This window comes from Xiphophorus hellerii, chromosome 12 (genome assembly GCF_003331165.1).
Source record: "Xiphophorus hellerii strain 12219 chromosome 12, Xiphophorus_hellerii-4.1, whole genome shotgun sequence".
Lineage (NCBI taxonomy): Eukaryota > Metazoa > Chordata > Actinopteri > Cyprinodontiformes > Poeciliidae > Xiphophorus > Xiphophorus hellerii.
The window spans coordinates 3,383,152-3,409,001 of NC_045683.1; the positions used below are offsets into that span (position 1 = coordinate 3,383,152).

The 25,850-nt window shown below is 36.4% G+C and overlaps 1 protein-coding gene across 4 annotated transcripts in view; it reads left to right on the plus strand.

Annotated features, from left to right (window-relative positions):
* The window catches only part of slc4a4a (solute carrier family 4 member 4a), a 60,327-nt gene that overhangs the window by 6,135 nt on the left and 28,342 nt on the right, over positions 1 to 25,850 (plus strand). For 2 of the 4 annotated variants that reach the window (XM_032577861.1, XM_032577859.1), the window contains 5 exons: positions 4,291 to 4,464; positions 17,152 to 17,287; positions 20,360 to 20,520; positions 21,867 to 22,046; positions 24,312 to 24,407. In XM_032577861.1, coding sequence (XP_032433752.1) covers positions 4,291 to 4,464; positions 17,152 to 17,287; positions 20,360 to 20,520; positions 21,867 to 22,046; positions 24,312 to 24,407 — 747 coding nt within the window. The remainder of the gene's footprint in view (positions 1 to 4,290; positions 4,465 to 17,151; positions 17,288 to 20,359; positions 20,521 to 21,866; positions 22,047 to 24,311; positions 24,408 to 25,850) is intronic. The other 2 variants (XM_032577862.1, XM_032577863.1) reach the window with 2 other exon arrangements.

Here is a 25,850-nt window from a genome sequence, read left to right on the forward strand (position 1 = left end):
AGACAATTTACAATTGTCAATTAATGGTTTATTCCAATCGATTAGACCTTCTTTCAGTGTTGTAGTTTGGCCTCCACCCAGAAGAGTGCGCTGCTAGACATCCTTAAGAGGATCTAGTTGATACAGAAATAAAGATGACACAGCCATATCAGAATGGGAAAAAGAAACAGTACACACCGGTGTGGGATGCAAGATCCTCTCTATGCGGTTCTGTTTTGAAATATAAACAGTCACCCTCAATGGCACTCATTCAGAATTCCTTTCATTTTCATTGTGGACAAACAAAAGCACAACAAAATTTAAGAAAGACAGCCGTACATCTCTGGAAAGTCAACAACCAAACACTTATCTTTTCCTGCAGCCATTGTAATCAAATATGCTGGAGCTCAGCTTGGGTTGCTAGGTAACCTGCTGGAGTTCCGCTGACGTTGCTAGGTTACGGCGATGTGCATGCTGATTTGTTACATTACATTCCAGAGGTTTTTGAAACGGCTCATTTCCCCAAAAGACATCAACTTATTGCCAAAAACTGATTGGATGGTTTGTTTGGACTGTTTTTACAAGCAGTTGAGACCCAAATTGAAATACAAAAATGTGCAAAATGTGAATTTTGCATAATAGACCCTCTTTAAAACCAAATATGGAAGATGTAAAACTGTTGTATCTGACTTATCTCTGTTTTGTTAGTTCTGTTGGATAATCTGTCACATTTTTAGCAGCATCTTTTGACGGTGCTCATATTGGTATGCGGTCAGGGGTCTGTGGTGTGTCGCCATCCTCCTTACTGGTCTGGGGAGTTCCCAGTGCCTTTGTCGTAGCTAGGAGATCGGGTCGTACGGTTTCCTCTGGTGGAAAACCCAGCGAGCTACACAAACCTCCCAGAAAATGTTTCGTTTTATTCAGTGTGTGCTCACAGGCTGTTTTTCATCCACCTCCTAAAAGGAGAGGAGGAAGTCGTTTGACAAAGCTGCTCTGGCAGCGTGCAAATCTTCCTGCCCAGAGCCTTAGCTCAACTATTTTTAATTCCTCTCTTTTGTTTCTCCGTCTTTCAGGATGTTCAGTCATGGTAAATGAAGGCTCCATCCAAATATTAAAACTTTGCATGCCATTGCCTGTTTTTTATTGTCACATAGGTTCATTCTGGTAATAATAATAATTCTGTATTGTTGCATTATTACAACCTTACTGTTATGTTACTATGACTTTACGCTTATATTATTACAACTTATGCCTGTATTACTACAATTTTATTCTCAGAAACGACTTTATTCTTGTATTATTTTAACTTTATTGTCATAATAATGACTTTACTCTCAGAACATTAGAATTTTCTTCTGTAAATAAAATTAAAGAAATGTCTTAGCCTGACCGTGATACTCCGTCCCTCATCTGTATCGATGGCTCTTGTGTTTTTGAAGACAGTTTCTTTTTTCCAATGTAGCTCAGTGACATCATGGAGGTTTTGGTGATTTAGGCAACATGAGCAGCTGCCAAGTCATGCTGGAAATCAAAGTCATCATCTTCATTAAGCTCGTCAGTGGAGGGAACATTAAAGGGCTGTAAAGTTTTCTGGTGGACGGCTGAGCCGACTTTGAAGTTGATAAAACAAAGTGGACCAACGCCAGCAGATAACATTTCTTCCCAAACCGCCGCTGATGGTGGAAACTTTGCTCAACATGCAACATAGATGCGTCTCCACTTGGACCTTGATTTCCAAATGAAATGCAAACTAATTTCATTTGGAAAAATGACTTTGGACCATTGAGCAACAGCAAAAGGCATAAAATCGTTTTACATTATTTGCCTGTTTAATCCTATTTTAATGTGTAGATAAATATCATACCTAGCTTAACTTTAACAAACTTTAAGTTTTAGTTGCAATCAGTTCTTTAGCTTTTTTTGTCACAAGATGCTGGTAGGATTTCTCTTTGCCTGGCTGATCCTGTGTTTTCATGTTGTCCCATAAACACGTGACATGGGTCGCTTTTGTTGACCCCCAAACCCGCCAGGTTGCAGTTCTGATGTGGGTGATGCTGGCTAAATCTTTTCATGTTTTCTTCCAACATCCACCTGTTTTTTTAATCTTTTTTATTTTATTTTTTACATCAACACAGGTATCTTTCCTGATTGGATTTTTAGCAGTAATATATAATTGTGTTTGGATCCTCTGTATCATTGATACTGAGACTTTATGGTAAACAGTTGATGGATTAAACAAAACAAACAAAAACCAGGACATTGTGCTTTGAGCGAATAATGAAGGCTATTGTGCTTCAAGACAGATCATTGTTTGATGCTGAGGGGTTCAGTCACTTGCTTGTGGGGTCATTGTGCAGTGCTTGGCTCAGCTTTACTCCAACTGGTCCAAAAGGAGACATTTGACACTGATGCTCTTTTGTTTCACTTCCTTTTGATCCCTTTTAGAAAACATGTCCAAAGACAAAATGTATTTTCAATAACCTGTTTGAAACCCTGATGGATGAATCTTTTTAAAGTTATTTTGGCCAAAGAAGTTTCTATACTTGAGTTTGCAATTTTGCAAACTTCATCTTGTATTGATTATTTTTCCAGATATGTGTTGGAAACTATTACCAAAATGCAAATTGTTTCAGCTGTTTGCACTTTTTGTGAAAAGTCAATAAACCTTTCCTTTTTTTAAAGGATATTTTTTTAAATGGTTCTGATACATTATATTTTATTTAAAAATTATTTTTACTTTAATTAATTATGTTAAAGAACTGATCTCAACATAAAACTGGCAAAGTTGGGTTGGATTTTGGTGTTCCCAATATCATTTATTTTTGTGTGGTTTCGTACATTTGATAACTTTGCTAACAATAATTTAACTTATGTATCAGAAAGCATTTTTTAAAATGAGCTATAAGTGAGAAAAGAACATTTTACACAAAGTTATGGTAAAGTTTGAACCTTCCAGACAGTCAAGCTAACGTCCAGCTAACAGGCAGCAGATGGCCGTTGCTAAGCTAACAGCTACTCAAAGCATTCGAGAGCCAAATTCCACCATCTAAAACACTTCATTCAAAACTTTTACATTAACAAATCAGTAGTTATTTTAATACACCCTGTAGAAATTTACTGAGTTGTTGCTGTATTTATATTTAACTGGGTATTGTTCAGGTTTACAATGATTAGCACTTAGCATAGCAACTGTTGTTCAGGAAAGCCAATAGGAACTTCGTTAGCAACTGTCTTATGGCGAAGAACAGTTTGTGTCCGTTAACAAAAACTTGTTAACTTGACAGTTTTATGAGACTTTTCTCCTCATTTTTCAAACAAATTGTTGTCTCAGTTTGAAAAACAAATCATATTTTTTTCAGCAAGATATGATTGAAATACCTCAAAATGCGGTCAAAGCAATTGATAACTTCCCAGATAGCTAATTAAAAACAATTCACATGATCACGTAGCCTGATTGTTGAATTTCAATGCCATTATCTCAGGTTTCTATTGAGAATCAAAATGCAACATAAGCTCTTTGACCCTAAACCACTTAACCATATATAAAGCTGCATGTTCTCTTTGTTATTATATCAACATATATAGGGGGGTTGTAGCCACGCACACAGCCTTGGCGTCTTTGCTGTTATGTGACACTTCTTTTTCTGTCGGAGTATTTGTTTTGACAAGCTACTGCCACCTCTATTTCCCTGCTGCTCTGTCTCAAGTCTTTAGTGAGAAATGGTGGTTTATGCATGTAGTTTTCTTTTTAACTCCCTCTTCCTCTCTTAAATCTCACATTCTGCTTTTATTTACTCTCAATATGCTGTAATTGCAGAAAGTAATTATCTGGTTAACAGGCATGAAATGATTGATTTGATTAATCGTCAAATAATTTAGTAATCCATTAATCATTAATTGAAGTGTACAGACTCACAAAATGCAACTTATTCAGAGTGGCAACTAAGCCTAAACTTTACAAGAAACAAATGTGCATTTAAGATCAAAACATTTTTTATTTTAGCCAAAATTCCTCAAGTTGAATAGTTTTACCATCACCTGATTTACTAAAGAAATGCAATGGTGTTGCATTTTAGGCAATAAAATATTAATTTTTTTTATTTCAAAAATTATTTATTGTATTTCTAACTTTGTATTAAAAAGGCCTGAATTAAAAACTTGATAATTGTGCCATTTTTTTGATTAATCGTCAGAATAATCAATTAATCGTTAGTTGCATCCGAAAACAGCTGTGAAGCATATGATGGCGTATTTAATGTGGTCTGAATGTTCAGATCTCATGAGTTTGTTTCCCTTTTGTGCCTTTTGCAGGTCACCACACCATTTACATTGGAGTGCGTGTTCCTAAAAGCTCTCGGCGTCGGAGGCGCCACCGCCGGAGAACCAGCCACAAGGACAGAAAGGAGAAGTTGACGGGGAGCGAGTTTGACAAGTCGGACACAGAAAACAACGACGAGGCCAGCAACAGCATCCTCAAACCTCTCAGTAAGTTCTGATGGACTCCGTGTCAGTGCTGATTAGGTTTCATGCCTCTCTGCTGAAGGCTGCTTACTTTTTCAAGAAAAATGCCCCCGTAACATCCTGTGACCCCCAACAAAGTTGCTGAGTCCAGTCAGTGGCCAGAAATAGCTCAGCTATGTCCTGCTGAGTGACACGTTTATTTTGGACAGAGGAAAATGAATTTTCACTGCATCTAATGGTTGTTATAGCACAGCACTGCAAAAACACAAATTCTTACCAAGTGTTTTTGCAGTGTGTTGCGGGTTTTCCTGCCGTTTTGACCTTGATTGTTGACCTACACATACGTATAAGGTGATGGTTGTATTTTTGGGGTTTTCAGGGTCTGTGGTTCAGGTTTCAGGAACCAAAACAAGAAATCGATGAACTTCAGGAAGGGAATTATATGTAATGGTAAAAGAGAACAAAGTAAAATGTTATAATGGTAATTGAGGTGATTTGACACCCTTGTTAAATTGGCTTATTAGCAACGTGCTTTTACTTCTAACAGCTTTAAATTAAGCTTGAATAATACGACCTTGGAGAAGAAAAAAGTATAATTCACCTGCAGAAGCTAACAACTTAAACACTAGGCCTGTCACAGTAACTAATTTCACTGGATGATAAATTGTCCCAGAAGTTATTGCTTTAAATGAGGATATTGTTGTTTTGAGCCCATTTTCTACTAATATAATGCGAATGGCATAGTAATAATGCAAGAACACATTCTCAAAGAGCAATAAACTTTAAATTCTAGTAAACATTTAACACTGGAACTGGAAGATGTCTTAAATATCCAAAATTAACAAAACAACAGAAACAACAAATAAAATCAATTATGAAGTCTCTGTCAACAAAATCAGCCGTAGTATAAAGGACTAGTTGAGACCAAAACACCAGACTGAAAACTTTTATCATCCAGTTTTTGGTACAAAAAGAAAAGAGAAAAACAATCATGCAAATGGAAATTGTTGATTTCCTTTTAATTTATCATGCAATTAATTGAGTTATTGCAACAGACTTATAAAGTTGGCCAAATGGAGCTAAAAGTTTAACTTTATTTTGTCTTCTTTGTTGCAGTGCATGTAGTCTTTTGGCTGATTAGCCCTTTTTTTGTTGAAGTTGTTTTAACCGCACGATCCAGCAGCTGGAGCTTAAAATGCACAACACTAGTGATTCTTTTAGGGACAAATGCTACGAATATATAGTGATGCAGGTATTAGATTGTCTTCATTTATGTTTCTTGTTTCTGTCCCTATAAATAAACGATAAAACAAAGTACTGCCACAACGCTGGAGTAGCAGGAGCAAAACTACACAGCATGTCATGACAAACTCTGGCTAATTGATGATAATCTTCGAATCATCTTGGTCTTCTTGGCAAGTAACCGATGTTTGGAGAAAAAACCTTAATGGTAAAGCTGTTGTAGTCGTTTCTCATTTGTACTTGAAAACTCTTTGAATACTTGTTGAAATGAATGTAACTTTAAATCTACAAGGAATGTGACCCTGAAACACTTTCTGTATTTTTAGGGCACTTCAGTGTTGGAATATCATTAATCCTCTCTGCAAAGGAGGCTGCATTAGTTGAACTGTTTTAACAAAGTTTAGATTTTGAGAGATTGACTGACAGCCTTCCACTCTTTGACTGTGTTTCTACATTTAATTTGTAGAAGACTAAATATGTGGCACATTTAATTATCATATAACAAAGTAGGCTGAACATGGAGCAGATGGATTAACTGGATTCTCTGGATGGAAGATAAATATGAAGAAATTAACATAAAATATCAATCTAACACTACCGGGTGAGTCTCCTTTATCTGAAACTAAAGATGCTTGAAAATGAAACAAAAACAGTCAAAAATGTGTCCTAAACATTTGTCTTGTGCAGCAGATTATCATGACATGTAGATGCGTTAGCGGCTAACGATCACAGATTGATTGCATCATTAAAATAGCTTGTAGTTCAGGAAAGAAAAAACTGGAGCAGTTTTCTGATTGCACAATTGTGTGACATTATTCCACCGTGTAAAGGCTTAGCTTGCCCTTGCCCCTCTGTCAAATCCAATAATGAGAGGGAGCTCTGACGTTTCCAGAAAATGATATAATTTTACACGTCTGCTCGCACGTGATGCGACAACAGAACCAAAACATGCCAGAACTGGATTTTTATGTGTACACACACCGATGATGAGGGGGATTTCTCAAGGACAGAAATCTAATCTGTGACTGGATTAATGCCAGTGTTTGATTTTTTTCCTTTTTATGTTTATCTTGTATCTTACTTCAGTTAATCCTTTGTCTGCTCTTTTGATTGCATCTTGACAAAATTACAATTTGACAAATACATCATTAGCAGGATGAACCATTTTTATTCAGTTTATTTATGATCCCTAGAGATTAATAAGTTGAGATAAGGTGTTGATAGATACCAAAAATGTTTATTCTCCCACATTTTCTTGCATAGCAATATCAAACTTTAATGTCTTATACTTTCTGTGAAAAAACAACCCAAATTCTGAAAAGTGTGGCATGCTTTTGTGTTAACTTTTTTTTCTCTTACATCTCTCAATGAAATCGTCTTTTGAAGTTGTCTAATTAGTTTATTTACGTAGCAAATGTTGTCTCAAAATATCCTGCATAACAAATGATCCAGTTTACAGACAAAAAATGTCAGTTCAATCTAATCATATCAACAGATTTAATGCCAACTGCATACATCCCAACATGTTAATTACAGTTTATTATGCCAACTGGTAAAATGTTTCCTATCTAAGCCAATTTCATTGAGTCACTGACTTTGAACAAATTCCTCCTGAACAAGTTTGTAATCTCACTAACAGTTTAACTTTGCATGAACCCCTCATCTACGGTGGCCCACAAGGACCAACCAAATGCAAAAGTCACAACACAACAGGAAAAAGCTGGAATGGAAGCTACGCTAAAACAGAAGCTAAGCTAAAACCAGAGCTATGCTAAAAGAGAAGCTATGCTAAAACAGAAGCTATGCTAAAACAGAAGCTATGCTAAAACCAAAACTATGCTAAAACCAAAGCTATGCTAAAACAGAAGCTATGCTAAAACCAAAGCTATGCTAAAGTGGAAGCTGTGTTAAAAGAAAAGTTATACTAAATCAGAAGCTTTTCAAAAAATGTAAGTTGTGTTAAAACTGAAGCTAAACAAAAAAATTAAAGCTGTGCAAAAGCAGAAGCTGTGTTAAATGGAGTCAGGCTATTTTTAAACAAAAGCTGTGCCAAAATGAAAGCTATGCTAAAACGGAAACTATGCTAAAATGAAAATTATGCTAAAAGAGAAGCTATGCTAAAATAAAAGTTATGCAGTAGCTATGCTAAAACAGAAGATATGCAAAAATAGAAATCACTCTAGGTAAACCTTCTAAAGGGTAGAAAAGATTTGAATGGAGTTTCACCTTCAAGCTGGAAAAATCTGTTCAAAGCTTAGAATGCAGTTGATTACATCAGCACCTGTTCATTTGTTGTAACGGCCCAGTCAAAGTCCAGACCTCTGCATCACTGAAGTATGTTTGTGTCAAAAAAAAAAAAATAGCGGAGTCATGTTTAATTCCTAAAAAATCTCTCCCTGAAGTCAGACTGCTGACCAAGGACTATGAACCCACAACATGCCGGCTTATTGACAACGATAACATTAATCACCCATTCATGGAAGAGGCGACAATGTTGGCCTGTGACTGTGGGACTCTGAGGTTCTGTTAGCAGTCAACAGGCCTGCTGGTGTTGGTGGAACAAAAAATAAAAGCGTAGCGGGTGTCGTAAAAACCGCCATGAAATGAAAGCATCCATGAAATGCATCGTGAAAAACAACAAACAGCGTCGGGAAAGACCAAATTGTTCATTTGTTTTATTATGTAAACAGACTTTTGCATGCTGTCTTATGTAAAGGACTGCTGCTGGTCTGACCACAGACGTTTAAGCTCACTGGTAACTTTCCAGAATTTTGTACTCAGCGATGATATGAGCTGAGGTGGATCTAACTACTTACATTTACTCAATTAGCTTTTTGAAAAAAGTTTTATTTTACCGTGCATTTTACTTGTTATTGTGGAGAAATGCTATTTATATTTGAAAACATACACAACCTTTTAAAAAAATGAAAACTTATAATTTTTGCTAAATATGTACAGAAAATTTGTTGGCATTTTGAAAGAAGGAACATTAAATGTTTAGTTTTAGGCTTTAAAATAAATAAAAGCAAAATATTTTAGCATAATGGATGTGGATGCATTTTCAACTATAGGGTGATGTAAACAAGCACATCGTTTCCAAGAGAAATAGATGTAAGATAATATTTTATTTTTAGTATTGTTGTTTATGGAAATTTGTTGCAGTTATTCCATAGAAAAAAAACTAAAACCTGCATTTGCTACTGCAGGTTTTAACATCCAGTTATGTCCAAGTTTAAAACACTAACAGTATATTAAAGAAGATAAGTGGAGCATTTCTGCATGTTTTCCTCATGCATACATTAGGCATTTTCTTATTTCTTTTATACCGGACCTCCAAAAATTACACTTGAATTAGAGTCAAAGATAACAATCTCTTACTGTTTTATTGGACTTGAGTAAAATGTAAATTTCAAATATATTAGACATTTTTAGATATGTAAGAATAAGTTTGGGGAAGGAAGGGTGGATGATTTATTTTATTCTGTTTTGGAAAGAAGAATGGAGAAATATTTCTGTATGTGTCCCAAAGGTTTTGCGACTATAATTACAACCACAGGTATTTCTACTAAGCATCAATTCAGGGAGTTCATACAAATGCACACCACACTTTTCAGTTTTTTATTTATAAAATCAGGCAAAATCATAAATCACTTCACAATTACGCTCAAACATTTTGATCTTTTGCATAAGAACTAAACTAAATACAGTAAAGTTTCTGACTAAATGTGGCTCAGCAGGTCGAATATTAACATTTTAAACTTTCTTTCATTTAGGTTCTGGGTTTTATTGGAGGTGAAAATGTAAAATCTGTAACTTTTTCTGGATTCGGCCTCCTTTATTTGCAGCCATCTGCCATGAGGCAGCAAACGGAGCGGCACGCGGTCCACCTTATGTCCTGCTGGTATTCTCTCCGTCTTCCTCTCCCTGGGAAACATAACTGCCCTCAAGGGAAGTTTCTGTCTGGACGCAAATCCTCTTGTTTAGTCAGATGGACGCTGCAGGGTCAGCTGCGGGTCCATGCAGCTATATGACCCCTCCTCGTTTTGATGAGCATGTTCTGTTTCAATCCCATCTTTTTTCTACCAGGATCAAATGTTTCCTCAAACTGGATTACAGAGATTACTTAGATACTTTTGCTGAGTCTGAAAAGGGTTTAATTTTCCCAAAGTCAGATTATTTTTTTTCCCCCATTTCAGATCAAACTTTCACTTTAATGTCCAGGTTGGATTGTTGGGATGTCTGGATTTTTAAGGTCAGCTCAGAAAATTTTTGTTTTTCTTCTGGTTGCAGGAAAGTTAAGATTTTAAATTACCCCACATTCATCTGCAATATGTTTGAGAATCCTTGAAAAGGAAACCAGCTAACCTTGAATACTCCAGACTTGATTGTGAAAACCACTAATGTGTTTCATAACTTAGTTAAAATATATTGAAAATTCAATTAAAATTCAAAAATACTTTATTGATCCCAAAGGGAAATTAAAAATAGGAGATCAACTGCTTACATATGTGGAATATATCCTAATTTTTATGAACATTTCTGAATCCAAACCTAACTAAGCATGAACCATCTTTAAAATAGTTTGATTTTTATGGAGGAAAGGAATGTATAAATCACATGTCAAACTCGAGGCTCAGCAGTTTTGCTTTTTACTTAGTAGGAATTAGTCTAAATATAAAATCTGGTGTTCCTCAGGACCATCTGTTGGGGAAACTACCTTTTTATTATTAAAAAATGAATGGATTGAATTTCTAAAATAGGTTTGATTAGGAACCAAAATTGCAACATTTGTTATATCTATGTTTATATTTGTATTTGCTGTGGTTCTCTTTCACACTGCACTGAGTCAAACAAATCAAACTCTTTCAAAAACCTGCTCTCCTCCTCACCTGTGGGGGCGCTGCACCGAGGACCTCTAAAGAAAACGACACAAAAACGTTTTTAGAAGACATTGAGCACAACTTTATTTTCAAAATATAAACAAAATGGAGTGAAGTCAGATTGTAGGGTGAAGACAACGAGCCATTTCTGCTTTTAGCGTGTTTGTTTTGGTTGTATTTACCCAGAATGCTTTGCTCTGTAGTCCACTTCCTGCTTTTGAAGTGACCTCTGGCGTTCTAGGCAATCGGACTGTAGTTGGATGAATCTTTCTGGCTACTTGAAGCAATTTTACTCACAATTATGTCACTTGTTTACCCATAACACCACAAATTTGACCTTTTAGCCACCAGTTATGATCTTAACTTAGTCGGATGTTTGTTTTCTTTTTGGGGGAAAAATTCACCTCTCACTCAATGTTTATGTTCAAAAGATTTGGAGCCAGAGATAAAAAAAAAAGTTTATTATTCACAGATCTTGTGATCCTGAATAAAGAAAACAGTAGTGATGCACCAATATGAAAATTTGATCATTTGATTTTGATATTGATATTCGATATCCAATATGCGATATCCAAAATCAAATTGCTGTTATTGGCTGATAACCAATTTTTACCGATATTATATATACTTCTTTACCTTTTTGACACTTTTGGAAAAAACATTCAGAAGCAGACAATAACAAGATGGAAATAAATATTGGGTGTTAATATCGGCCCGGTTTTATTTATCAGGCCGATACCGATGCAGACATATCGTACATATTGTTAATGTATGTTTGTACCTGCAGAGTTCACAGAGTCCATTTCATTTTAGGTTGTTTTCCAAACAGCTGGTATTTGTTAAGTTTTCATCTGTCTCGGTTTTTCTAATAAAATGGCAGAACTGGATGTCCTGGGTATAAATACTGAGCCCTGAATGAACCTCCCCCGGGGTGACATTCTGCATTCAGCCCGGTCCCCGTTCCCGGCCTGTGTGCTGGCCGCCCTGCATACTGAATCTCAGTCTCTGTGGCGTGGAAAACATTTCCTGTACAGCTTCCCTTTAAGTGGGATTACCGTCGCATGTTTTACCGCAGATAGAGGACATGCTACTCGATCCTGCTGCTCATATTTTGTCGTGTTTTTCAGAAAGGTCAGAGGAGATGCTGGGTGTTTGTGTAGGATGCATGTCAAGAGTGGGACTGAACGGGCCTTTCGTAACATTCACACTAAGCTTTCTGCCGGGCAGCAGGCATTCTTCCTCTGTCTCGTATCCCATGAGCCTTTGCTGCTGGGACAAAGTCCTCTTTGTGTGCCGGTGGCTCTTGGCTGGAGCGCACAGCGCTTTGAAATTGCGTTTGAACGATGGGGATTTTTCATCTCTATCCGTACTTTTCGTGCTTGTTCTCAGCCCTCTTTGCTTTCACTGCACTGAGCCTAACCCTGTGCCCACCTTCCTCTCCCACCCGCCCACAGCGCTTTCAGCAGCTGCCTGAGTGGGACAGCGCGGCACTGGCACCAAAACGAGCTTGTTCCCAGCTCGGCTCGACGCTGACGGAGTCAAACATGCAGCATCTGGAGGAAACGATTTTAATTATTTCTGTAATCTAATAAAAGAATAATATTAGTATTAATTAACGAAAAAATTAATACCAAGAGTAATAAATATATATATATAATTTTATTGGAGATGTGTTTAGCATATCTCCAATAAGAATAGCGAAAAACATGAATAGTGAAAAATTATTAGTATACAGTATTTTAGTATATTGTAAGTATATTTAACAAAAATGAATAAGAAAAATATTTATTTATTGGAAACATGTTGAACAAATATTTATAGTAAATATATAATTTTATATTGTAAATATACAAATAATAATAATACAAAAATGAATAATAAAAATAGATTTTTTAAAATTCAAAACATTAAAAATGTTTTGAATTTTTAATGAATAAAAATATATTTTTTTATTGGAAACATGTTTAGCAAAAATTAATAATAATTTTTTTTATGGAAACATATCTAACCAAGATCAGTTCTAAATATAGCAATTTCTATAGGAAATAAATAAAAATTTTAATTGAAAATAAATAAAAAATGAATATGACCAAATAAATAAATAAGATTACATAAGGTAGTTTACAAGTAAAAAATAATAATATATTTTTTAAAATGGTGTAATTCCACAAATAAACAATTATGTAAATAAGCAAATACAGATCTGAATAAATACATGTTTATTGCTAAATAAATAAATTGTAAAATCAGAATCTAAATACAGAATTTAATAATTAGTTTAATAATAATAATAAAAATCCAACCACCCTGGACAGGTTGTCCCTCACATGGCAAACTTAGAGAAACCAGTTAACCCAACAGTCATGTTTTGGACTGTGGGAGGAAACCAGAGTACCCAGAAAGAACCCACTCATGCACAGGGAGAACATGCAAACTCCAAGCAGAAGTTTAGAAACTTCAGCCTAGAGGAGGAGCTGCGCCCTGAAGGCGGGGCTAGGTCCGCCCAGGCGTTTTGCACAGCTGAATGGTTGCCATGGAGATTAAATAATTTCTTGAACATGCATGAAAGAATCGAGGCAAAAGTCCAGGTTTGTTTTCGATGAGGGAACAACATCATAGCATGATGTGAAGCTGAAACAAGTCAATTTAACACAATACTGCCCCTTTAATAAGTTACTCAAGTAAAAGTTACTCAAGTAAAAGAGAAGTAAAAAGACTCTTAAAGCAAAATAAAAAAAAAAGTTACTCTACTCAATAAATGCATCTTTGCCGTTTGATATTCACCCGACCCGACGCTCCCTGTAAGCTCTGTGGCCCCTCACCCTGCAGTGCCAGCTGTAGTCTCCATGCACTTTTGACCGTATATGTATTTAAATCCGGTTTTAACTGTTTACTGTAATCGAGGTAAGTCTCTGTAGATGTGGCTGTCAGCTGAATGTGTGTTAATTATATCCTGTGGGATGTTATTAAACAGGTGGCTGGAGCTAAAGCTAGTGCAGCTTGTGTTAAAGTGTGTGTGTGTGTGTGTGTGTGTGGAGGGGTGTGTGTGTGTGTGTGAGTGAGGGAGTGAAGCGCAGACAGTTTATTCTCCACCCAGTAATCTTTCACCTGTTTGTCTGGCCTCTACCTGCTGCTGTTAATCTGCTGCAGAAATGCACAATGAGGGGAAAAGTGCAACCCTTCACCTCGTCTACTATCGGCTCAAAATGCTGATTTAGTGACACATTTTATCCGTCTTCACCTGATATCCCGAAAGATGTTTTAAGAAATTCACAAATTGTTGTGGAGAAAGTTTGGTTTTTACTTTCATTTAAGACACTTTCTTAATGATTAACTCCAATTTTTTGCTGAAATCTGATTTCTTTGCATGGTCGTTCAAACTACCGATTAAAGCTGCATTATGCAACTTTTATTAAAAATATGTTTTTTCTATATTTGTTAAAACTGTTACCATGTTGTGAGAGTTTATTATGAGATGGATAATCTGCGATAGAGAAAGATGTCATCCACCTCCTTCCTGAACAACTATTGCCATCTAAAGAAATGCACCAAAAACAACCAATCAGAGCCAGGAGGCGGGGCTTAGCGCTGTCAATCAATCTCAGGTACTCGCTGCTAAATGTACTAACAACTTACTTTTACAGAAAAAAAACATTTATTCACCATCATTGGTAACTAGCCTGAGCATTCATTATAGGCTACGCTAGCTGCAGCAGAGAACAAAGCTTTCAGCTTCTATGCACCACAAATCTGGAACAAACTTCCAGGAAACTCCAAGCAGCCGAAACTTTAAATTAAGGCTTGTTAGAGTTGCCTTTAATTTGATTCAACTCTAACATTGATCAATTTATTTGATGTGTGTTTGTTTGACAAAATGTCTTGTTCGTTGCTTATTTCATAATTGGTTTACCGTAATTGTATCTCATTTTGCTAATTTCAGCTCCTGGTGTCTGTTGTTCTTGCTTCAGTCCACATCAGTGTTTAATAAAATTACTATGTAAGTGAGATCTTGGTACAGATACATCACTGAAGTGCAAGGCTGCTTTATTTTTGAGTTGTCTGTTATAATTTACAAATTCTTATTAAGACATTCAAGCACCAGATGTTTTTTCTGGATATAATTTGGCACATGTGAGCGATTGAGTTGAGTTGTATTTTATTATTAGGAGTAAGTCAAAGCATTGCCAGCACTTGATGGTGTTTGACTGCGGTTGCTTTGTTGACTTAGAGGAGGCCTTGTGAAATTTGTGCAGACATCTGTGCTCAGATTCACAGTAGACTGACACTGAAACCAGATGTACCTGAGATCACCTGCAGAAGTCCTGTCACGCAGCACCGTGTTGGTAAACAGTCGGATTCCTGTCTGTGGATGCCAGGCACCGATGTGGTGGACTAACCTGAAAATCATTCCAAACATGCATCCAGTTCGCTTTTAAATGGATAAATTAGCTCAACAGTCAACATTGGATCTAGAAGCTACCAAAATGTCCTTATTTAAGAGTTAAGTTCTTAAACTTTGGTTATTTTTGCCTAGAGAAGAGATCAAAGCTACCAGAGTTTTCTCAGATTGTTTATTGAATCTTTTCTATCAGATGTTTCTACGAAAGATGATTATTCCTGTGCAGTTAATATGTATGAACAGCATCATTTTGTTTGTCAAAAAGCATGAAAAGTTCAAAAATCATCAGTTACTAGAGTGTAGACTCTGGTAACTTACCACTGTTAGAGAATCCACCATAGGATGACATTGTAAACCTGAAAACGATCAAAAATCTGCATAAAACTTAAATCGCAAGTGTGGAAAAACCGTTAGCGATATCCAAAAGCCGAGACATTTGAATATAGTTTAAAGTCTTGTGACTTGTTTAAAAGTTGAATGGAGTTTCTAGCTTCACGTAGGCAGAAGTAGTAAGCTGTGAAAAAGCAGAAGATTTTAGCAGAATTTTGTGGAATTTTGTAGAATTTCAATGTATTTCAATGGGGCAAAAATTTGCACAAAAGCACAAATATTTCAAAAAGTACAATAGTGAATTTTAGCAAAAGTCATAGCAGAAATCTCCAGAAGAAGCAGAACGTTTTGATATATGAATTAACACAATTAGTTGAATGTAGTAAAACATCTGGAACGTTATATAATAATTAATAAAGAGAAACAGAAACACAATCAGTGAGAATGCATGATGCATTTTCACTGATTACAAAGTCCCAGTAAACAAAATTATTCTTCAAAAAAAGACAAGTTGAGACCAAAATGAAATGAAATTTACTTTTAAAATTTTAGCTACAGTTTTATTTTTAGTTTACTTGATGCCAAGTTATATTCTGCAATCGATATGGTGAGTAACAAAAATCAAGCTTTTTGAATTATTACAAGAATAAAAATGTTTGTGTGAAAAATCTGTCTTTATATTACATTTTCTTCCAAATGTAGATTTTCAAAGAAGTTTGATGGAGTTTAAATATCACAAAATCTCTTACAAATATTTATGAAGTAGCGCCACAAAATCAGTGATTTTGATTGCAATTAAAAAATAAATAAACGATTCTGAAATCCTGGAGGAACTGATCAATCAAATCAAATCAAAGTTTATTTGTGTCACGTATTTCAGCAGCAAGGCGCTTTACATAATAAAAACTGAAAATTAGAAAGTTATATAGAAAACACCTTTACATTTTGATAAGTGCCATCACCAAAATTATACACATCAAAAATGTTGGTCAATGTTCAAAAGCAGTCAGTGCAGCTTAATGTTGTATTATTATTCTATAAAAAGAACTGTTCAAATGAATGGTTCCCATGGCGAGTGTTTCCAAGCTGCTGACTGGAACTGTATGTACAGTTTCACCCGTCCATCTGAGCTTTTATGTAACCACTGTTGGTGGTCCATCATTAAAACTTTAATTTTAGTTTGCACTCGTTGGAACAACGTCTGATCATGTTGTTTATTTATATCCATTGGAAAGCACTGAAAAGTATATAAATCCTGCTGAAACCGCGTTTCGCTTTGTGTTATGTAACACTCTTAATATTCAAATGAAAAGACAAAGGGGCGCGAAGGCAAGCCACAGCTACAGAATAGGCCAGTTTGTGCAGCATTTCCTATTTGTTAATGAGGGTTTCACGGCCACTTGCCAAGGCAGCAGGACCAATAGTGAAGGCCTGTTTGAACAGAGAAGGGGAGGCGTAGAGGGAGCGGGGGCTAGCTGCCACCGAGGGGACCCCTAAACCCCATCGGCCCCCTCCTACCTGTTCTGCAAAGTGCAAAGGCGTCTGAGATCGGCTGTCACTTCCACCAGGGGCTTTAATGAAGGTCTAGCTGCTGCGCTGGGACTCGGGTGGGCTTGTGTCAATCTCAGCTGACTCACAAGCAACGGGTTGGGGGGGGGTCACTGAAATATTAAAAGATGTCCAAAAACAATAAACAAGAGGAGAAGGAGGAAAAGGAAGAGGATGCAGAGGAGGTTAAAGTTCCTCCTCTTCCACCTCCGCCGGAGGTGAAGAGTCCAGCAGAGGGCGAGAAGTCCAAACCGCTGCCCAACGGGAACCAGTGCCAGCTTGTGAACCGCAGTATCTTTCCGTCTCCCGCAGTCTCGCCGGCAGCCGAGAGGATCCGATTCATCCTAGGGGAGGACGATGACGGCCCGGCGCCCCCGCAGCTCTTCACCGAGCTGGACGAGCTGCTGGAGGTGGACGGGCAGGAGATGGAGTGGAAAGAAACGGCCAGGTAAGAAAATCTGCCCCAGGTGATGTTCAGAGGCCTTCCCCACTGACTTCACATCAGAGCTGAAACAATTAATCCAATTAATTGATCGATTCTTTAAGTAATCATCAACTAATTCAGTGATCAATTAAACGTGATTAATTGTGATTAATCAAATTAATCATAAATTTGATTCATCATGATTAATCGATTGAAAGAATCAGTAAATAAGTTAATAATCAAATAATTGTTAACTGGAGCCTATAGACTTTAAAATGGTCATTTGCTAAAAGAGCAACACAATCGATCCAAATATTAAGACAAAACTTTACAAAAAATATATAAGTTTTGCATTTAACATGGAAATCCTTCTTTGTAAATATGTTGTGCCCTGAACTCCTCAGGTCGCAGTTTTATCTCCACCTGGTTCAAATTATGTTCAAAAAAACTATCCACAGATTATCACAGAGTATTAAATGAATAATCTGTGCCATTTTTAAAATCCAGTTAATCGATTAACGATCACAAAATAATCATTAGTTGCAACCCTGGACATCTAAATAATCAAAGATCCTCCTTGCAATGTTTTGAGCAAGTTTTACTTTAAGAAAATATCATTTTAGGTCCATTTGTGTGGCCTGTTAGATTATTGTGATAAGACGTAGAAGGGATGATTGTTTATGCATCATTAGCACTGGATGAGTGAAACTGTCTCAGTGGAAACAGGATCCCTGGGCTGCTGTTCCAGGCACCAAATGAGTCCATTTGTTTTCCTGACCTCTGACCAAGTGTCCTGCAGATAAAAGTTTCAAATCACTCAGGCTGAATGGTTTGTAGGAGCACTTTGCAGGAAATGTTATTGGGCTGAAACGATTAATCTATTATTTAAATAATCGTGATTAATCGTTAACTGGAGTAGACAGACTCAAAGAATCTACACTTTGCTTTTAAGATGAAAGTAAATCAATTTCTCTGTAAATCTGTTTTACCCAGAACTTCTCAGGTGGCAGCTTTAGTTTCACAAGGTTCAAATTCTGTAAAGAAAATTCTCCTCCTATTGAGCACTTTCAGACGTTGATGTCAGCAGTTTTTAGGCTGCAGATGCATCATTTGCTACAAATAATCAAGTATTCATCAAATTAATTATATCATTTGGTATTTTAGGCAATAAAATGTTTATTTTCTTATCTAAAAAAGGATCTTTCAATGTAGTTCTCTTATGGTATAAAATAATTTTAAGTGGTTAAATGAAAAACTTTTTTTTTGTCTGATTAATCAATTAATCATTAGAGTAATTGGTCAAATAATTGATTATTTAAATAGTCGTTAGTTACAGCCGTAAAATTTTATGCATTTAATAAGATGAAGCTTTTGTTTTTATACTAGTTCAATAGATTATTCAAGAAATTCAATTTCCGATACCTTATAAGATAGAAACCGAAGTGATTCTGATGTAGTGACTGATTTATAACTGCAAAATGGAGCTTAAACAAGATTAATGCGTAAATACGACGTTCAGTTCCCTTCTTGGGGGTTTTCTGTGTTTACTTCCTGTCCTCTGAACCCCCATCAGTTGTTGCAGTTGAGCCTGGTTCTGCTGGAGGTTTCTTCCTGTTCAAAGGGAGTTGTTTCTTTCCACTGTTCCCACGTGCTTGCTCAGTATGAGGAATTGCTGCTGATGTAATTTGTCTCCATTGTATTAAACCGAGGATCAAATAGGAAAGCATGTAGCTGAATTTGAATCCGAAGATGTTCAATTTATTGCGAATTGAACATAAATTAACAGAATTTAACTGAGTTAAAAGCATTGTGGGCTATTAAAACCACAGTAAATGGACAAAATGTTTGTCAGAAATGATGTGAATAAAGACTAAAAACAATATAAATGTTTCAATTTTGACCATTTTGATTGAATTGGACTGAATTTATACTCTTAGTTAAGTAAAAAAAGATAGATTAGTGGCTCGGTAGATAGGAATACGTGCCACATTATTGCTGCTTGTATTCTTTTATAGATTGATAGAATCACCTGTAAAATCTGAGTAATTTAATATAAGCTTATTATTCTGCAAACACATTAAGAAGTGAATATATTGTGCAATGCCTCTGCGTGTGGACTGGGTGACAACTGGAGAATAAAAACCCGGAGTCGTTGAGTCGTCCGTCTGCCAAGTGCAAGTTTGGCAGCCAAACGGGCCGAATGAAAACCTCAGAACCAGTCCAGTCTGCCATCTATCTGCCTCTGCAGAAGGACAAAGGGGCAAAGAGAGAGAGGTTTAGAAATCAAAGCACTGCTGGATGTAAACAATAAAAAATCAATTAATCTATCTGACAGGCTTGATTTAAAAAAAAAGACTAATTAATGAGGTAAATCAACAAACTTGGAGCCTGATCTTCTAAAGGTACAAACATGCAAAACAGCTTGGCACTAGTACGATGTAAAATATGCGATTTTCCTTTGTACATTTCTGTCAGGTTTTAAATTTTATTGATAAAGGTCTTTAAAAGTAATAAATTTGAGTTGGTGAAACCTGCAGAGACCCTGGTTTAGTTCATGTTCAAAGCCCCCAGAAAACCCTCACTAGCTGTGTTTTTATTGGCCATAAAATTGTGCCAAATGGAATTACAAAAATTAATTGGCTAAAAAAAACAAAAAAAATTAATGTGGTAAAAAAAACAAAAAAAACTCATGTTTTTCTCTAAAAAGTTTTTGCTGTATTTAAATTAGTGCATTTTTGCAAAACTGCAGTGGAAACACTTTTTGTTCTCATCACAAGTCATGTGATCAACGACAGGAAGTGGTAGGAAAATGATGGCGCGGCATGATTTGTAATGATTTATCGCATAAATAAACATATTCACATGTGATTTTAATTGCGTTTCTTATTTAATTGAAACACAGAAATTGTGAAATTTAATTAAATTTTTTACAAAGTAAACAGCAAATTTCTGTTATGAACTCTGCAGAAGACACCTTAAAGGCCCTACAGAGATCATCCATGACTTTGTAATTTTTTATTTTATATAATAATCTGAATCAGTTTTAAGTGTTTCCATTTGTTGGACGCCTTATTTTCTGCTTTGCTGTCTGTGCAGGTGGATAAAGTTTGAGGAAAAGGTGGAGAAAGGAGGAGAGCGTTGGAGTAAACCCCACGTGGCGACGCTGTCCTTGCACAGCCTGCTGGAGCTGCGCACCTGCATAGAGAAAGGCACCATCATGCTGGACATGGAGGCTTCCACTCTCCCTCAGGTTGTTGGTGAGTAAATTGATCATGTGACCCGTGGAGCCGCGCTGCACAGCCTGATAAAGGTCATCATGTTCCTGCAGTGTGATGTAGTCTGAGTCTGAGGCGTCTTTGGTTTGTTTGAGCATTAGCTGGACTCAGGAAGTAGTTTCTAAAATCAAAATGGTGGCACAAAAACTTCCCCACTTTAAGGGCAGTTCATCGTCTCCAGTTGCACTGAGATTATGACGTCTCTGTGTCGGTCTGCACGAAGGAGCAGGAGGAAGAGCTCCCACTCAGACTGATTAATGTGATGTAACTGACTGCGCAGGCCGAAAAGAACCGGCGTTTGACTGATGGGCCATTAACTGTACTAACCGTGCGCAGGAAGAGAGTTTCTCCGAGGCTGGCTTCTGTCAGCTTTGAGGCTTCTGATCTTCTTTTTTAAAAATAGTTCAGACCTTTAGATTGAACCATATCCTGCCAGCAAGACTCTTAAATGGGAACATTTCTGGAGTCCCTAATTGAGTCTTTACAAGTATGGAGATCCTTTCAGCTGTAGTTTGGATCGGCGTCTCGACTACATTGTGAAATTCAGGGTTTACATTAAACATTGTAGAACTTTTGGTACATCATATATTATGAAACAGGATGCTAGTAGAGTACATTTTGAATATTTATGAGGTAAATACAGAGCAGTTACTTATGTTCAGTGTGCTTACGGTGCTTACCTTTAGCATACTTGCATGTGTATTTATATGAGAGGCAAATGCCAAGTTTTTATCCCAGTTTCCCTCTTCCAATAATCTTAAGGATGCCCCACTTATCAGATTATCTCATGGAGGAACAGCTATGCCAAATTTACATTTTGGATGTTTTAATACTTCAATTTGAGTCTCTACTGCTTCTAAAAACAAAAAGCGTTTTAAAAAAACCCAACCAACCATTTTTTGGCAATAAGTTCATGTTTTGTGGTTTGTGGAAAATCAGCCATTTCAAAAACCTCCTGTTAAGCCACATTCCACGGGCACTGCGCCGTTACCTAGCAACCCCAGCCGAGCCCAGTCCGTTACCTAGCAACCCCAGCCGAGCCCAGCCCCATTACCTAGCAACCCCAGCCGAGCTCAGTCCGTTACCTAGCAACCCCAGCCGAGCCCAGCCCCATTACCTAGCAATCTGATGGTTGAATAACTTAAATAACAGATTAAAAACAGTAAATATCTTTGTTGTTGAGCTTGTATGTCTATTCACTCAACAATTTAGTAGAAAAAAGGTGTTTTGGACAATTTGATTACATAAAATGTAAAAATAATACGAATATTTTCTGCATTGCAACAAAATCTAAACTAAGATTTGACGCAACAATTGTTTGCTTTCAGAGATGATCACTGACAACCAGATAGAGATCGGCCAGCTGAAAGCAGACCTGAAGGACAAGGTGATGTACACGTTGCTACGGAAACACCGCCACCAGACCAAGAAGTCCAACCTCCGCTCTCTGGCCGACATTGGGAAAACGGTTTCCAGCGCAAGTAGGCTGTTTTCCAACCAGGACAACGGTAACAGTGGTGCCAGTTTGGTGCAGTCTTTCCAACTTTTCACTCTAGAAAATCAGGACAGGAAAATCGTGATTCGACTGCGAAAATATACAAAATTAATTTAGATTTGATTGACGAGAAGTACTGTGAGTTCTGAGTGCCCAACTGCAAATGACAGCGTTTTGTGTGGGACTCTTACTAGAGCCCAATTGGTCAAATTAGGGAAACATTATTTACTGGATACTCCTTGAAACATTTTAATTTTTGTAGCATTTTGAATCAACTAACTTTGAAACTTATGACACCATATTAGAACCACTGTAGATAGAAAATAATAAACATTTTGAGATTAATTTAAGAAATTTTCAAGAAAAACAAGGACACTTTTTATTTTGAAAAGCTAAAAATTTCTGATTTTCAAACAAATTGCTTTGTTTTTTCTGAAACAGTTTTGAAATTGATATAAAAATTTCTGAGATTTTTCTATCAAATTTCAGGGATTAATCTCAAAATTTTATAGTTTTTCTCTTATTTATTGTAACACAAAAGTTTAAACAACACAGTGAAAACGATAACCAGCTATTAGGTTTAGACGACAAGCATCTTTTGAGGCCAGGTTGGTTTGGACACATTTTTCCCTTAATAAATTATTAAACTTTAACATTTGTTTGATGAAAAATATAAATAAATCTAAAATAAAAATAAAAAATATATAAAATATATATATACAGTATATATACAAGAAATAAACAGCAAACACTTGTTTACTGTGCTGTAGATCAGTTTCCTGTGTTCAAGTGACAAGTGTTTGGTATCAGCTCTCTAACTGCACTTTAAAATGTATTTCAAGGCGTCTGCATTAATCTCTTAACACAGAGGAGCCAAAGTGATGCAACTTTTTATTGCTCTGGTGGAAAAAACTCAAGGCCAAAGCAAAAGAATAAAGCTGACTAAGTTGTTTAGAACTGAAAAGTGATTAATTTGTAAATAAGAAATGATTTAGTGCACAAATGAGTGAAAGCAGGAGAAAAACACTGCAAAAACACAAAATCTTACCAAGTGTTTTTGGTCTAGTTTCTAATATAAATATCTTACTACATTTGAAATAAAACAAAACTAATTTACAAGCAACTTTTCTGCAAGAATTATGAGCTTGTTTTAAGTCAATAATTCCTTAGTATTTGTGAAAAAGTTCTAGTTACATTGGTAGATTATTACACTTATAGCAAAACATTTTTTCCATGATATAAATGAAATAATCTGCCAATAAAACTAATACTTTTTTTTACTAATAAAAAGAAATTACTGACCTATAACAAGCTCTTATATCTTGCTGAAAAGTTACTTTCTTATTTAAAGTGTGCTAAGATATTTGCAACAAGAAACTAGACAAGAAAGGCACTGCAAAACTACAGAATGTTACCAAATATTTTTGTTTAGTTTCTAGTGCTAACAAAACTAATTCACAAGTAACTTTCCAGCAAATGTCGGAGCTTGTTTTAAGTCAGTGGTATTAATGTAAGTATCAGTTTTACTGGTAGATTATTACATTTATTACAAGACATTTTGCCATGTTTTAAGTGAAATAATCTGCCAGTGAAACAAATTTTCTTATCAGTATTCAAAAACTACTGACTCCTATATGTTGCTTGAAAGTTTCTTGTACTTCAGTTTTGTCTTATTTCAGGTTTCCTAAGATTTTGTGTTTTTGCAGCGCTGCTTCAGAATTACAGTTGCATTAAAATTAGCATGTTTCCGTCTCCTGACTGGGGAAATTAGAGTCTGGATTTACCACACAGGCCTAAATGACTTTATGAACATGTTTGCTCTGATTGTAAAACGTTGAGTAACTCGACGTAATTAATCTGTGACCAACCATGAAGCTGCGGAGAGTGAAGTTATTTATTAGCTCTTATCAGATGTGAGAAACATTTTGATGATGAAAGAATAGGCTGCGCCATCATGTCAAAGTCTGGATCGGAGTAAAGATAAAGCCCATCAGTGATAATCATTAATGGGTTATAACGCCTTGGAGGATAAAGTGCATCTTTATGAGAACAAGAGTTGAAACCACTGCTTGTTTCTCCAGTTTAACATCATCATTCCTCTGAACTCACAGTTTCTCTGCACAGCTTTTAACACACAGATTAATCCCTCTCTCCAGATCTGATAACAGTCTTGATTTTGTTTGTCTATTGACTGTCCTTCATCTCGACCTTTCCACCTGTCTGTCCTTCTTCTTGCTTGCCTGGATTGGTTCTGATAACCCTCTGCTGCCGCTAAAAGCCCGCAGTCCTCTGGAGAACTCGGTGACCTGCCTGTCGGGTCACATCTCCATGGAGGACTTGCAGAACCAAAGGAGTACCAGTATGGACTGGCTTAGTAAGTTCCCCAGACCCGGTTGCAACATGCAGAACACCTAGTGGTGAAAAAAGGTGAATTGGACTTAAAATGAACAAAAAAAGAAAGAAAAACATCTATGTGTTGTTTGAACTTGTTTGAACTGAGGTTGTGTGGAGTATTTATGAGCAGTAAGTGTCTTCTCTGCTGTCAGATCAGTTTGGAGGATTAATCAGAAAATCTCATGTGGAGTCAAGTTATAGCTGCAGCTTGTAGCTTCTATTAAAAAAATATTTTTTACATATTTGTTGAACTTTCATTGTGTCGTTACAGTACAGGATGAGACAGATAATCTGTGAAAAAAGCTGGCGCCTCACCAAAGAGTGAGTGAGTTAGTTCACTCCACCAACCTTCCCCCAGAACGCAGCGCGGCTCTGGAATGGAGCTCATAAATATTCAAAATAGTGAATATTCAATAGATATCAATATCAATAGATGTATGATCTATTGATATTGATCACGTGTCTATCGTGGTATATTGTTATTGATTTATTGTCCAGCTGTAGTCAGAATGCTGAACGTGAACTAAGTCATTTTAACCTAATGGAGGTGAAGTTAGAGTAACAGTTGACCTTGTTACTTACTGTTCAGAAATACTTCACACAATTTCATAAAAAAGAAGAAAAGAAGCATCACTGTACAGGAATATTACTATGTTTTCCTTTAGTCTTTATGGTCAGTACCCTCATTATTGATGTAAAATTTAAGAACAACAAATATAAAGTCAACCTCAAAAGCAGATTTCTTAAAGCTGGCTGCATCATACTGACAGGCCTGGTTTTACCCACAATGCTGAGGGGGCAGATTTATGAAAAAGCTCCAGTGGCGCCGCTCATCCTTCTACCTGCTGAGGGTTTCCACCCTGATGGCTGCGATGAGAGGTCGCATCACGCTGGCAGAAACTGAGAATCAGCAGAGCGTCAGTCAAAGGAAAGCACTTAGTGAGCCGTTTTGGTGTGAGGAGAAGTTGAGCGGATAGCCTCACCTGTTAGCGGTGACTCTGAGTGGATGCTGAACAGCTGCTGTGTAAGCAGGAAAGACAAGTTTAATAAACCATGAGAACGACGTGTGAGGAATATCAACCTTACTAACATCAGGGCTGCTTATGTTTGGATCTAACATGCAATAAAAACTAGTTTCTTTGTTATTTTGTAAGGTCGTTAAATCAGGCAGAATTAGCAATAATTATCTTAGATGAGGTTATAGATGTACCGATCCGATATTAATATCTGTATCAGTCCCAATACTGAAAATAAAAGATCAGGTGTCTGTCAGGTGCCAATCCAAATTATATTAAAATTTCTAACTTTACTTTCAGAACCATTTGAAAGAAGGTTTATTGCAGTTTATGTTTTACATTTCTACTGTTTTTGTCAGTTTCAGTTTCTTTATTATTTATTTTGCATGGGCTGTTTTGTTCCTAAT